Source organism: Urocitellus parryii, chromosome 14 (assembly GCF_045843805.1).
Source record: "Urocitellus parryii isolate mUroPar1 chromosome 14, mUroPar1.hap1, whole genome shotgun sequence".
Taxonomy (NCBI): domain Eukaryota; kingdom Metazoa; phylum Chordata; class Mammalia; order Rodentia; family Sciuridae; genus Urocitellus; species Urocitellus parryii.
In genome coordinates this window covers 58707468-58723265 of record NC_135544.1, presented here as the reverse complement: position 1 = coordinate 58723265, position 15798 = coordinate 58707468, and the positions used below count along the sequence as shown (strand labels likewise).

At 49.0% G+C, this 15798-nt stretch overlaps 1 protein-coding gene across 5 annotated transcripts in view; it reads left to right on the top strand.

The window, feature by feature from the left end:
- Positions 1-14335: 14335 nt before the first annotated feature.
- Positions 14336-15798, top strand: part of Ephx2 (epoxide hydrolase 2) — a 42843-nt gene continuing 41380 nt past the window's right edge. For all 5 annotated transcript variants that reach the window (XR_003301704.2, XM_026398856.2, XM_026398853.2 and 2 more), the window contains exon 1: positions 14336-14513. Coding sequence is in view for 4 of the 5 variants with exons in the window: in XM_026398856.2 (XP_026254641.2) it covers positions 14413-14513 (101 nt within the window). In the remaining variant the exon portion in view is untranslated. The remainder of the gene's footprint in view (positions 14514-15798) is intronic.

The window sequence follows — 15798 nt, the reverse complement described above, 5'->3', positions numbered from 1 at the left end:
GAGGCCAGTCACAGAAGCCCCTGTAGGATGAGGACAGGAAACTCCACAGCGACAGAAGGACGACCAGCAAGTGGATCTGGGGAGGGAGGTGGCGAGGGATTGCTTAAACACCACTGGGGGGTTCCTTTTGGGGCAACCAAAAAGTTCTGGAAATACACGGTGGTGATGGCTGCACAATTCTGGGAGCATTTCTAAAGGGGGACTTCTATGCTATGTGAAGTATACCTTGAAAACGCTGTCGTTAAAACACACACACCTTCGGGATTAATAAGAAGCAGCCAGTCTCGGGCCGTGAGGACGGTGGTGTGTGCAGAACACAGCGATGAGATGGAGGCAGCGTCAAGAATGGGTGAACTGCTTGACTTGTCATGGCAGCGAGATTTGGGGAATGCAGTATTTTAAGTCTATATATTATTTTATGTCCTATGTGGTTTAAAACGTGCCACTAAGGTAACATGTTAAATATTACCTTTAAAAGTGGACCCATCCAAATTAGTATTTTTTTTTTAAAGAGTTGTTTTTATTGGGAGAGAAGATGCCCTCCGCTTGGGTACACTCTGCGTATGGGGTACAGACTTAACATTGGCTTTCTGCACAAGCTGTGAGAGCAGGGTCTCCTTTGGGGATGGTGAGAATGTTCTAGAACTAAATGGAGGTGATGGGTGTAATGATAAGTTTTATGTTAAGTGTATTTTAAACACAATTTCTAAAAACAAACCAACAAACAAGAACAAGGATAAGAGAGTGCTTTAAAAATGTAAGCCACCTCGCGCATGAGGGAATTAGAATAACCGTTACTGGAGGCAGGAAGCCACATTCTCCTTCTCAGCCCTCCTTGTCCCAACATCTCAGCAGCGAGTCCAGACATCACCCATGATCTCCTGCTTCTCCCAAGCCTGTCACACTGCTCCCTTCTGCCCTCTGGCAGGAAAGGAGAACTGGCCTGGAGCTTGCAAATGTGGCTCTGGGTCCTGGTCAAGTCGCTAGGCTCTGCTGGGCTTTTGGCTTATCCTTCTCCTGCCCTGCCTATCTCCAGGCCAGGGGCAGGGAACGAGTAGGAGGTTGTGCTCCTGGAAGCTCCTGGCCCTGCGGTGGCTGGGCTGGGCACGCTGCTACTGGGCTTGTCAAAGCACCAGGGCCCAGGGGCATCACACAGAGACAGTTTGTGCCAACTGGGGAAGAGAGGGTGTGGAAGGGGTTTGAGGAGAGCGTCAGTGTCCTGCAATTTCTGAGACTTATTTATTGCAACAGGCTCTTCCAGGGTGTGTTTTGGGGCAAAAGGCCTCCCCACATCATTCTCCCCAGGAGGTTTCAACCCAGAGACTCACTAGAAAGTGAGATTCACGTTTGTCCCCTGTCCCCTTGAGAGAATGCTGCCCCTTACCACCAGCCACCCTTACTCACCTGGTGCCACACTACCCCACTGCTGCTCTGGGCTTTCCTGCTTCATTCTTCCTCTCTTAGAGGTGACTGGTTCCTGTCTGTCCCCCAAATGGTTCCCAGAGGTGGCTGCTCTGGAGAGCTCTCCCAGAGGGGTCCCCACATGGGAGGGACAGGGGTTCTGGGAAGCGGCCTCCCACATCAGCCCCAGGCTCAGACCCCTCAGGAGCTCCCAAGGGAGCGCAGCTTCATGTACTCACCAACTAATGGTCCCCTGAGTGCCACATAAGGTTTGTGCAGCGCCCACCCACCTGGGATCCGCAGCTTCCCTGACCCTGGTGAGCAGAGCCGCTTGGTCGGGGGTCTCTAGCCCTCACAGGGGACTGTCCCCCTTCCTCCAAGCAGACCCTCTGCAAAGAAAGCAGCATAGCCGGGCTCTTTCTAGGGAAAGCTCTCGATGCTGTACTGCCCTTTCCTCTTGTAGCCGTTTCCTCCAGGTACATATAGATCACCTGCTATCTCAGGGATTAGAAGCCATTTTACTTGTCTTTGACACTTTTCCACATTTCCCAAATTTCCAACCATAAGATGCATCAGTTAGTTAATATAATAGCACGTTTGTTTGTTTGTTTTTATAGGCAGCGATGCCTGCTATGTTTGGATATGTTCTCCCCCAATCTCATGGGGAAAGGGGGCTCACAAAAAATCACGTAAACTCCATCCAAACAGAGTGCAACAACCCAGATCAAATGTGGAGAAAGGGAAGCCACCCAAGCTCAGATGAATAGATACACAAAACGTGGACTGTGCATACCGCGGAATACTACTCAGCCTTTTAGGAAGGAAAATTCTGGTACCTGCTACAACATGGATGAAATAAGCCAGACGCAAAAAGACAGCTACTGTACAATCCCACTTACACGAGGCACCTGGAGTCATCAGATGCACTGAAACAGGAGGTAGAATGGGGGTCGCCTGGGGCTGGGCAGAGGGGAGATTAGGAGCTGCAGTGTGGAAAGATGGCGAGGTTCTGGAGATGGATGGCGGCAATGGTGGCGGAGCAGCCTGGATGGACTCACTGCCGCTGAACCTCCCGTGGTTAAAGTGGTAAATAAAAATCAAAGTCGGTTGTGCTCATCTCATCTGGGATTGCCTTAGCTGAGGCTTCAGGGCCTGTGGCCCCACAACTGGGGCACGGCCTGGGAGGCTTCTGGAGAAGAGCGGAAACCCCTGCTGTGAGCTGGCTCTGATATACCTAGCCTAGTTATCTCATTAGATCAGAAGCCAGCTTGTCACAAGTTATGAAGGATTCATTTCTGTTTTCTGTAAAAATATCAGGATGTCTGTAGGGCCTGGCCATTAGTTGATGTTGTAAAGCTGATTGGAATGCCTGCCCATGCCCTGAACTCACCCAGGTCCGGTTTTCCCTGACCAGATAACAACCCTTTCCTAAACCTTAGTGACACCTCATAAATTCTGGCCTTCCCTGGCCAGATAACGACCCTCTCTGAGTCTCTAAGATCTCCATAAATTCTGATGCCGGGGCCAGCAAAAATGTAAACTTGTGTTATGCTCTTCAGAATGTTGTTATCTGTAACCTCCCCTTTGTGTAACTTTTTGGGCTATAAAACTGGGCCACAAAGAAGCCTCGGGGCTGTCCTTGGCTCCCACGATTTTGAGGGGCAAGGCAGCCCGGCCGGTCGAAATAATAAGCTTGCTTTAATTTGATTTTAATTGGAGTCAGTGGTCTTTTCTTTCGACGTGGTCTAACAGCTCCTTCAGGGTGAAGGCCGGGTCTCTCCCCAAGCCTCCAGCCCAGCCCGGCTCCCAGGACACCTTTTGCCCTGAGTTCTAGGTAGGCAGAGCCTCCTGGGAAAGTACCAGGGAGGAAGAGGCCCTGGGAGAGTGGATGGGGGAAGCCAAGGCTGGCCAGGGAGTTTAGGACAAGACTACACAAGACATTTACTCTCGGAATCCGATTGTTTGCTATTTATTGATTTATCTCTCTGTGACCTTCATCCCTTACCAGGACCAAGGATGTGGTGGGTCACAGGACAGAGAACTGAGCTACTACTTGACCCCAGAGGGACACAGTGGACACAGGAAGAAGACGACTCTGGGGTCTCATCTACTCATCCCCACCTGCTGTCGGGCTTGATCATATTCATTTAACCCCAGTGGTTTCAGAGGCATCCAGGGAGGCCCCAGGTGCCCCCAGGCTTCCCTCCCAGGCTTTAGACAATTCCTCATATTGGGAAGTCCCTCCCTGAGTCTGATTCTGGGTAAGCGCCTGAGAAGCTTGAGTAGAGCTGAGCTGAGCCACCAGCGGCTAACCTTCTTTACCACCCCGGGGGAAGCAGGTGGCACGTCCCCTCTGTTCTCTGTTCTCTCTAGAACACCTGACAACACAGACCAACCTGTCTCTTCCTTTCTCCTCTTTCATCCTCTCTACCTTGGAGGACCTCAAGTGTCCCAGGCCCTGGGACAAGGGTCACCTGGGGATGTCAGTGGCTTACATATCACCTCACCCCCACTCTCACCCCCCACTGGAAGTTTGGTTTTTTGTTTTGTTTTTCGTTTTGCTGGTTAAAACAAAGAGGAACATAAAATGCAATTGCTTGCAACTATCATGGCACAGGCATGAAGACTGGCTTCTTTCTTTTCTTCTGAAGTTAGAAAACAGGGCTAGGAAAGTGCAGAGAAAGAGGAGGCCAGAGCCCCTGTGGGGCTGACCCCCGAAGGTTTTCCTGAGAACAGCTTGTTTATGCCCCTTGCAGGTTCACAAGGCATTTCTGCAGCTTTGGGCTCACCCCACCCCCAGGGGTGTGTGGAGAAGAGACATAACTACCTCTTACAAGGAAAATAAAGAGCCACACTCGGAGAAGTTGGCTGATTTGTCCAAGTCCACATAGTTTAAAAGTGATAAAGCTGGGATTCAAACTCAGGTCTTTAGCTTCCGAATTATAACGTGGTGAAACGCTCCCCAAGAAGGGACTTTGCCTGTTCTGGACTTTGCCAGAACTTGCCTGTTCTCTGTAACTCCTGGCACCGTGACTGCTATTGCTAAGCCATATCAAAACTGAGGTCCTTTGGAGATGGTGAGAAAGGACAAGTGCCCATCCCAAAGCTAGGCTCGCCTGGATCCAGGGTGCTCCATGTGCAGATTACTAACTCCTTCCGACCAATATCATGGCTGAAAATTCCACAGTTATAATCTGTTTCACCTTTTAACTAAATACATTAAATAAAAGAAAGATTTTTTTTTCCTCTTATTAATGAGACTGGGAATCCAGGCATACTGAAATTGCATCATTTAGAGATGCGAGGAGAGATGCTCGACTCTCTGCAAGAATGTGCAGATGAGATACCACTGACTCTGGAGGATATATTCCTGCAGCATGCCTCAGATATGCATCCTTTATAATTAGCCCACAATGATAATTTCATTAATTTGTCACCAGAAACCAAAGTGGAAATTGTTCCAGGTAATTGGCAGTAATTAGAGTCAATTTCCACAAAGGTATTTAAAGAGAAAGAGCTCTGGACTCTGACCCCCTTCATGGCTGGAATGGCAGATTTTTTGTGGGGGTGGGAATCACAGTGGGGATTACATTCCTGTCTGTAAGGTCTGGGTAAATGGGATGCACAGAGAAGCCTTTGCATAAAAGATGGCATGGGCCAAGTGCTCAGACACCAACGTCCCGATCCATCAGGCTGATGTTCATGGTGACCCTGTTTCTCCCTCACACCCCCACACTCCATGCAGCCTCTCTCACCCCCTGGATCCTGGTTCCATTAAGTCAGCGTAACTTGAATCCTATTCCCCGTCCATCTTCATCCTACAGGGGGTTTTCAACTTCTCACCCACTGAGCCATATTCTTGCACTTTTCACAAGCACCGCTTCCTCCCAAAAGTCTGCTTGGGTCCCCCCAGCCTCTATCTGCCATCCAGAAGCCCCACACCTCACCCCAAGCAAGGGAGTCCCAGCTCTTCCCTAACGGGCAATACCATACCCCAGAGGAAACTCTGTGATTGGAAGAAATGACACTGTTTCTCCTTCCAAACAGAGTGCTTCAGGGATAGCATACCTCCAGCCTTGATATCTGCTCTGCATCACAGAGGTTTAACCTCTCAAGGTCAGGTACACTCTTAAAGGTCATCTGCACTTCCAGCCTCCCATGCGGGAATCCTCCCCACCTCCAGCCTCCAGAAATCCCGGCGTGAAGGAGTTGCTACCTCCCAACTCAGTAAATACCACGGGTGGCTATTAAGCTTCATGCAAGATTTATAGAATATTTACTGCATGAATAAATACATGGTAGAAATAAAGACATAGAAGCAGATACCATAAAGCTGGTGCTCATGGAACTCAAATAGCCGCAGCAGCTCAGAGGCATTATTGCTCACACAGGGCTTTGAACAGCCCCAACAGGACAACCAGGAGGCTAAAAATTTTCCCAGGAGCCGGCAACTTCTGCCACTTGGACATGACCCCCTCATAAACATCCAGGAGCTGCTAGTTTTCCTGGGAACCCACAGCCCAGTCTCCCCCTCTGCACAACACCCTTTGCTTACCTGTGGTCACAGGGGAAGACAGGCCGTTCGAGGGATGCAGAGAGCCGGTCTAGCCTGGAGATTCAGAGTAGCTGACAAAGTCCCCCAGAAGCAGAGCGGCAGGGGCAGAGTGGAGTCCGGTCACTTCATTTCATGGTCAGATGTGGAAGCTTGGGGGTTAGGAGACACCTTGTTGGACTGGGGGAGACTTGCTGGAGGGTCAGCGTGGCTTCCTGGGGATGGCTGGAAACTTCTGCAGAGTGGCCAGTCTTCCTGGGCTGCCAGCTCTGGGAGCCAGAGAGCTTCATGCAGGTGTCACTGCAGAGGGCATCCTGGAGAGCCAGCGCCAGCCCCAGGGCACAGCAGGTGACAACTCAAACTGGACCCTGGCAGAGTAGCAATCCTCCCTGTGCAGACTCTCTCTCTCTCTCTCTCTCTCTCTCTCTCTCTCTCTCTCTCTCTCACACACACACACACACACACACACACTCACACACCCTCTCTGGAGGGGAGGGGGAGGAGCCTGTGACTGTTCAGCCTGTGTCCAGTGGGGACAGAGCAGCTTTGCAGGGTCTATGATGCCTCGCTCCCTGCTGAGGGACCCTCCGCCCCAGAGCCACCATCTGCGCTTCCAGAGCTCACCCCAGGTGAGCCTGCTCAGGTCTTCTGTCTGTCTGTCATAGAGCAATAGAGTTTTCAGTAAAATAGGAGGGAGGACAGAGCCATGGAGCCACCCCATCTGCACATCTCCCCTTCCCTCCTGTCCTGGGTGGCCCCTCCCCCACAACCAGCCACCTGGGGACCACCAGCTCTCTCATGCTGCTGCCTGGCCTGGCTGCTTGCCTATCCCCATCTCAGCCTCCCTACAAGTGACCTTGCCTTCTGTTGTCTGGAGAAGCGAGGTCATTGTCTCCCAAATCCATAACCTGACCTCTGTCTCTTTTTGTCTAGTATCATACGGTGCTTGTGACCTTGACCCCTAGCCCCAGGCATCCTCAAACTGTGCCTGCCCCTCCTGGCAGGCCATTCCCTCCTCTTGGAACCTGAATAAGTTTATTCCCTGCCCTAAAGGCTCTGTGTTGTGCTCCCCATGCTCCTGGCTATCTCAGTTCCTGACTTCCTTAAAAGCAGAGGCCCTGGATGGGGACTGCCGAGGTTGGGTTTCTGGTTCTGCTCCTAAATAACCGTGGGATCTTGGGCAGGTCCAACTTTCTGTGCCTCAGTTTCCTTATAGGTCAAAGGAGGATGGGAACAATGGTTTCCACCTCATAGGCTTGTTCTGAGTTAGCGAAAACCCTGCAAAGTGCTTACGAGAGTGGAACTGTGCACAGCACGTACACATATACACACATATGAACACACCGTTGTTTACTTTTGTGCATGACTGCTAGTATCGTCTTTGAGAAAATCACAAGGTGTAAAATACAAAATATCCATTAAACACTCATAGTCTCACTATCCATAATTAATCATTGTTACCACCTCACCATATTTACACTCAGTAGATGTGGACCTTCTTCATTTGGAGAGAGGAAAACTGAAGGAAGGAGGGAAGGAAGGAGAGCGGGAGGGAAGAGTGTCACAGATTGCCTCAATCAGGATTCTTGGTTTCGCACAACGAAATCCTATTAATTAAGCAGAAAGTGACTTTTTAAAGGGCAGTGGTAGCTCATAGTGGCACTTGGAAAGCTAGAGGACCTGCCTGGAGAACAGATGAGAACAAGGGAAGCATAGCCCCACCCCAGCCCAGCCCAGGGCGGGCCCCTGGCCAGGATGGCCACCCTGCTGCTGCAGAGCTGGACACAGAATTGCACAACGGCCCTGGTACTGCCATTACTGCTGAACCTGGAGTCCGCCATTCCTGCTGTGGCTGCCACAATTGATTATCCTCTGCTCCTGATCCCTCATGTCACTAGCTCCCTATGCAAAGGTCAGGACAGACGCATCTGATTAACCACGTGCCCGCGAACTAGAGTCAAGGGAGGCTGAGGAAGCAGGAACTGGGGTCTGGGGTTTCTAGGTGGAAGGCATGCCCTGTCATCTCCCAGCGGGGTGGGTGGACAGTCCCAAAATATTTTTTAAAAGCATTAATGCTGGGAAGCCCTCAAATCTAGTGCTTTGGCTACTAACATGAATGCACACTCAGCCTTCCATAATCATACTTTGAAAAAAATAGGCTTACACCTAATTGTTATAAAAGTTGTACCCAGAATTTGTTTTAATGAAGTATGGTGAGACATGCGGACATGGAAATCATTGCCACGGAGGAAGGAGTTGATACTCACAGGTCCCTAGAAACGGAGGCACGGCACATTGAGCAGGATCTCACAGGGAAGCCCCAGAGTCAGCTAGGAGACAGGAGGGACAAAGGAGAAAGCATGGCTGAGGGTCTCTACTAGCACCCTTGACTGCTGAACCCCTGAAAGCGCGATCTCAGGGGAGATGTGACTTGGTTCATCAGTTTAGCCCCGTGGGAAATGGGTGCCAAGCACATAAAGACAGAATCTAAGAAAACACAGGATACCACCATCATGCAACTATTCCTCACACATAAGTTCTGGTCCGAACCCCAACAGGAAGCAGCCCTGGTTTCACCAATTCTTCCAGACTTTCTGGAGATGCCCAATCTTGCTCTAGTCCCAGCACAACATCATCTTGAAATTTTGTTTTCTATGAAGTCAGCTATAAAGTTCATCAAAGACAGCAGGCTGCAGATAAAGTAATGGAGTAGGCAGAAAGTGATCAAGTAAGGAAAAAGTATGGGGAGGTACAGTCCACATGTAGTAATAGGTCAGAGCTAGTATTTAGAGTTTTCCTTCCCACCCATTCTCCAGAACAAGCATCTAATCTAGAAAAGCCAAATTGCAACCCATTGCATCATAGCAGGGGTAATGAAATCCAAGGGATTAATATCATCAACTTGCCCGTCAGTGAGTAACTGGAAATCTGAGCTCAGGCTTTGTCACTGCTGCCCAGAAGATAGACGTTACACAGTGGCCACAGTAGGGGCCACATCAGGAATAGAATCTGCAATTGGAGTCAATTAGTGAGTTTTCAGTGACCCACTGACTCTGCATAAGACCCATCCATCTCGGGTAGAGTTTGGGGTTGATCAAAATGACCACTCCTGCACCGTGGCAGTCTTTGATGGTGGTTCTGCCTGCGATTTCCCCAAAACATGGGAGTGATTTTATTCACTGTTTGGTGTCATCATGGATGATGACAATGAGAAGCTTCCTGGATGAGCCAGCTCTCTGAGACTGTAACGAAACAGCTTACGGGAGGAAAGGTGTATTTCCCCTCACACTGCAGAGGTTTCAGTCTGCATCATTGGCGATGGGCATGGTTGCTCTGGGGCCTGTGGTGAGGCGGTAGCCAACATGGTGGAATCTTGTGGTAAAGGAAGCTGCTCACCTCATGGTAGCCTGGGGAAAAGACAGAGCGGAGAGCCGGACTCACAAAACCCCTTTCAATGGCACACCCTCGATGACTTAGCTCCCTTCCACGAGGACCCACCACCTCCAAGCACCACAGGCTGGTGACTGAGCCTTACCCATGGGTGTTAGGGGACACTTATCCAAACCACAGCATTTCCTTAGCTGAAATCCTGCCAACCAAGTTCCAGGTCACTTCTCCCCTGCCCCTATCTCTCCAGCTGATGAACTTCCCTCACCAAGGCACATCTCAGGAAGGAGGCATCCCGTGAGTCCTCTCGTACTAGGAGGAAGGCGGGCTCCAATGTCACCCTCCCAAGAATCCACTGCATTGTGCTGATTTCTGGAACTGGGTGAACCGTGAGCTGTTCAACGTTGTAGACGAACCCCAAATCACTAGAAAACACACCCCCATCAGGTAGCCAAACCCTACTTCAACTTCCTATCCTTGGTTTGGAACCTCAAGGACCCACACACCCTCCCCAGGCTGTGGACTAGGTGAAGAGTCTTGCAGACCCACAGCATGTTTTGTATCTCCTGCCAGGTTTCTCCCTGTAACTGCCTGCTGAGGCCTGTGGGGATCTGGCTGTAGTTCAGGCCTAGGGACAGGGAGGGCCAGTGGGTTGGGACATGAAGAAATGTGGCTTGCCTGGTCACAGTAGATCCTTCTGGCAAGTTGTCACAGGATTTTCAGGAAGTTAAAAAGAAGTTCATCAATCAGAGAAAGAAACTACTGTCATTGATTGACAAGGAAGGCTCCTGGCATTGATCACAGACAATGCCAGTTCTTATAGCCTCATTTCTCCCTAGCCAATGCTGAGTGTTACACTGAAGTGATAATCGGGCAAATCACAGGACCAAAATTTGAGCATGGATTTTAGCGCCCTGGGCAGTGATCAGGTTTTCGCCCCTTCTCTCCGAATATAACTTCAATCTATTTCTTTAAGCATTTCTCCTTCAAAGTGTGCAAAATGTTAAACTTTCTTAGTTGAGAGTAGCAGAGGGACATTGCAAGAGAAGGAGACAGAGTTTCCTTGCAATTTCTGGCACAGACATGGGGAGGGCGCAGTTGCAGCCTCCATCTGGCGGACTATCAGTTTACAAATAGAATGATCCCGTACCAGAGGTACCGGATGGGGTGGGAGGTGGGGAATTGTCCTCATGCCTATGAGAGTACCAAATCTCATGCCTCAGTGGAAGACAGAGCCTGAAAGAAGAGCAGCTCTTAGAGGTGGCTGGTCATTGTGGGAGGAGGAAAGGTGACAAGGAAATAGGCAAAGGTGCAAGTAGGTGGGTGTTGGTGGAAGTTTCTAGAACATTCCAGTTTTCTCCATGAAACAGTAAGCAACACTCACTGGCTCAGAGTAAGGATGGGGGAGAGAGTACTGGAGATTTGAGGACAGAAAGGAACCTAGTCTTCTGGGAGGTTAGGAGAGAGGCCACGTTGGAAAAGGAGAAGCAGAACTGGTGGGCTGGGGGTGGCAGAGTCGGTGCCACAACACTGTTGTGGTGGGTCTTCAGGGAGGGCCTGGGAGCAGCAAAGAGGCCATCTGCATAGCCCCTGTCCAGAGGTAAGGGGGAGGAGGGAAGAAAACAGCAGAACCCTGAGATGACACCTGGGAGGGCTAGACGCCAGGGAGAATGAGAAAGGAAGAGAAGAGGTTGAGGTGAAGATGATGAGACTGAGTTCCAGAAGGCATGGTGAGTTCCAGAAGGTTCCAGAAAGCACAGTAGAAATGTTTGGGGATCTGGTGAGTAGCCATAAGTGGCTACTCTGGCTCATGACAGGCTATCAGCAAGGGTTTCTGGAAGGTTGGAGAACCACATCTGAAAAACAGGCAGAAGTAAGGCCACCACCAAAAACATAATGCACGACCAAGCCTGTGAGGACACCCTGCAGCAGCTGACTGCTGAGGGCCAGGGGCTATGCCATGCCTGCCAGTGGCTGCAGTCCCTGAAACTGCTGTCCAAGACTCTTCTCCTGCTAAGACTCTTCAAGTCTGGGCTGGTGCATCTGATTTGGTGCACCTAGTTCACAGGCTGTGGGCCAAGATTTGAGGCAGGCAAAAACAAGCACATGACGTTTTTGAATTCTAATGTCAGAGGACTCTTTCTTCTTCCAGGATTCACGTGTGTGAATCTAGGGTGGGTCTGTCTTATGGGGGCTTTTACAACACAGAACTTGATTCCAGTCACATAAGCAGATGGGATTACTAAGGACACCAATAACTCACAGAACCTTAGCGGGATGCGACACAGGTTTGGAAACTCTATAACCAAGAATGACACAATGAAAACAGAGTATGCCATGGTGTCATTTTAACAAAGCCTTCCCTCGGACACCTGCTGGACACCGAGTCCACTCAGGACCAGACTGAAGCTCCATCTCAGCCTCCCTAGAAAAGCTATTGCTAGTTCCAGCCCCACAGCTGCACCTCTGCTTGCCCCTTCCCATGCCCAAATCTCAGGCCAGCACACCCAACTGGCAGAGCCCATGTCACATGACTAGCATCGGGGGAGCCCGGGAAATGCTGTGCTTGAGGCAGACTCAAAATATTTGAACCACCAAAGGAAATCCCCAACAAAAAGTAAGGAGCTCAAGGAAACATGTTGAGTTCCATATAAGTTCTTGGAGAGTTTAGTGATTGACACCAGGTGTCATCTATGATTTTCACAATTAGCCATGTTTTATGATTTCATACTGTCACCTAAAACACATTTCATAAAATTCGATGACCAGAAATCATAGTTAGGATTTGCATTTCAAAAAGACATCCAGCTCCCATACCCCATCTGAGTGAGCCCTTATCTCCAGAACCTTGGGCAGCAGAACTCAAAAAGGCAGAGCACAGTGAAGCACAAGGAGACCTTTAATCTGTGCCTGAGCATTTCACTCCTGCAACTCACAAGGCACTGTAAACATTCCAGACCAGAGCAGCTAGTTAACTGCTCCTGAATAAACAGAAGGTCCATGTGAGAGCACCACAGCTTTCTCTCAACCAAAGACGATTCGCCTTTGAAAGTAGAGTGTCTTATTTTTTCTTCTCAAAAGGGGGATTTATGAAGTCCAGTTCTGTAGACTTGTTTTTCATCTTCACTTTGCTACTTTTACAGACAAATTCAGGTATTCACAAATAATACTCTACCAGAGTTCAGATACAGGCAACAGGAATCACTGCAGCTATTCCAAACAGAAAGAGAAGGAAAGAGTTGAATAGGGTAGAAAGTCCCACAAAATCTTTGAAAGAAATGTAGTAGTCAGCTCCAAGCTGGGCCTTTAAGAGAACACCTCCCAACTAGAAGCTACTACCTTTGCCCCACTGGAAAAGAATTAAAGAACACAAGGCCAGTGGAGGGTGTCAGCAAGAATTTCAAGTTTCGTAGCAATTGAGTTGACAGGGTGCCACCTAGCAAGGTGTGAGCTCTCCTGGGAGGAGCAGGTGAGGGAGGAGGGAAAGGATCAAGAGTTCTGCTGTAGTCACGGTGCACTGCAGATACCTATTAGACATTCAGGAGGTGTTAAATACGAAGTTGGATGTGCAAATCTGGAGCCCAGAGGAAAGTCTTAAGTTTGAGATTTGAATTTAAGAGGTTGCATACTCTATGGGTCAGGCTGCAATTTGCTCTCTCTTTTTAGAAAACTCATGTTGACCTTTGAGATGACCAACTTCTAGAGAAGTTACTGTATTCCCTTCTTTATCTCTCTTTCAGACTTTAAGCCCAGGTTAATCCACCTCTTCCCTCCCAAGCTCCACTGACAGTGCTCTGAAACATATCACTCAGCATCATCCACATCCAAAATCAAAGTCTCTTTTTTTCAGTTCTTGTTGCAATAACTGACATTGTTCATAACTTTGCCCTTAGATGTGAATCTCAGAAAACCCCAATAACTGTCCCAGGTAGGATTCTAGAAGAGGCTATGAAGCAGGAGAAGGAAACATTCACACAGCTAAGTACCAACCAACCCAAAGTAAGCCCATTTGTCTTAATCTGATTGGTGGTTGCCAGACCCCAAGACTGCTGTAGAACTCTTGATTTCAGTAAGGCCTCTGACAGTCTCACAAGTCTTGTGACTACATGGTGGAAGGTGTCTTTGATTAATTCAGATGACACATTTGAAAGTGAGGTCTCTATCATGTGTGTCCTCAGTCCCTGGAAGTGAGGAGAGAATACCAAGCCCGTTTTTATTTTCAGAGCTGCATTACACAGGAGAGCTCCAACAACCCTGACACAAGGGTGGACGCCTGACCCATGAAGTTTTAGTGAAACATAAACGAGCCAACAGTGTGGAAATTGGTTTGCCCATTTCTTAGGGAGGTTAATTTCAAGCCGAATGTGCAAACGGGAAATGGATCAAATTTATGTCTTCTATACCTCAAGAGACTGGAGCTGAAGTAGCCCGGCTGGCATGACTAGAGCAATACCTTTTATTCTAGAAACACATGAGAGGAGCCTGCGACCAGTGGTAGTCAGGATAGTGAAGTGTCTGGAAGCATACCTACCAGATCTAGAAAAGACTTCAGCAAAAGTCAGACCTTTACTAGATATGCTAGTCAGGCTCCAAATATCGAATGTGAAAGTGTTTGGACATGTGTGTGTACACACACACACACACACACACACACACACACACCTTTCAATCTCCCCCAAGGGACTGTACCCTCCCCCCATGTCCCCAACTCCTTCTCAGGTGAGTCTCCTCCTAGCACTGCCTGAAAATGGTAGAAGTCTGGAAAGTTCGCTGTCAACATGGGGAGGGGAGGGGAGGAGAGCTTGCATTTAGGCGTCATCTCCAGAGGCAGGATTTTGGGTCAAGGGTCAGGCGTTGGGAAGCAACGGAGACCGAGCCTCAGCAGAGTCCCAGTCAGATGCAACCTGGGCGGGGCCGGCTCAGGGGGCGGGTCCAGGGGCGTGGTGGAGGCGGGACCTGGGCGGGGCGGGGCTGGACACGGGGTTGGAGCTGGGAGGTCGGGTCCGGGGTGGCTCCGGTCCCGCGTCCAGGCCTTGGCGCTTTGTGTCTCTGTGCCCAGACCCCAGGCCGCCATGGCGCTGCGTGCGGTCGTGTTCGACCTTGATGGAGTGTTGGCGCTGCCCTCGGCCATCGGCTCCCTCGGCCGCGCCGAGGAGGCCCTGGCGCTGCCCAGGTAAGGGGACCCTGCGCCGCTGCCCTCCCTAGGTCGGGAGCAGGACCCCCCTGCTTTTTTTTTTTTTTTTTAATGGATTTGCAGCCCTGGTTTCTGATTGCTTTAGGGCGAGGGCCCTTGAAAGGTTAAAATAATTACCTGGCTCTAAAATTCTAGGGTGTTAAAGTGGACCTATTGTCGTTTCATCCTAAGTAATTAAGCCTTGCTAAAAACTCCAGAATTGCCCATTATATTGAAAGCTTCTGAAAGCAAGAGGAATTACTCCCTGAGCTAAATTCTATCTGTTGGAATGGTTCATTAAAATATAAGAGAAGGAAGTTCTATCCTAAGGCCTGTGTGACAAGTGTACTTCCAGCGAACTACAGAAATAGCCCGTGGCCTACTCACTGGAAACTGGGAAATCAGGAAGAATCCACCAATGAATGTGAGCTCAGGGTGTGTTTCAAGGACAGCAGAAAATATCTTCTTATAATATGTGAAAACCTAAACCCACCAGATTGTAAAACTATTTATGTAACATGGTTTCGACTGTGGGGAAAAAGCTGCATGTAGAAAATGTCTAGAAGAAATATACCAAAATATCCCTGGCATTATTAATCTCCAGGTGGTATCATGAATGAGTTTATTTTATTTTTTTTAAACTTTTTGTATTTTCCAACACTTAGATTTACAAATGTTACTCCTACTATCAGTAGGGAGAGAAGCGTATTTATTTTTAAAAGTTAAAAAGAAAGAAAGTTAAGTAGGTCACCCTGGAAGAACTAAGAAAGAAAAAGAAGAGCAAATTGTATATTACTGGCTCGAGGAAGGAGCAGGGGGAAAGAGTGAAAGAAAGCTTTGCATTCTGGAGTTCCTTCCCATCTAAGGATTCTAGAATTGTTATGCTAATAAGGCCAACTGGGCTCTTTAACCTTTACCCTAAATAAACCATTAAAAGGCTAGTGTCTGCAAGAAGCCAGGCCAAAAGACAGCCCCAAATCTAGAGCAAACTCACTTTTACAGATGTGGAAACAGGCTTGGTAAGGGGATTAATTTGCTTCAGATTGCACAATGGTTAATCAAAGGCAGGTCTGGGGCCAGTTTTTCTGCCCCCCTCCCCCTCAATCTGGGATTCTTTCCTCTGGTTCATTATGATTTTGCACCTCTCTTGGCTGCTGTCATTCTGGGAAAGATCAATCTGTCCAGGGTGGGTAAACATTAATAGCTAAAAACAAAAATAAGCTGGCTACAGAGTCTACATCAGAATAATCATACGCAAAGAACTAGGGTTGGACAGGGAATCATA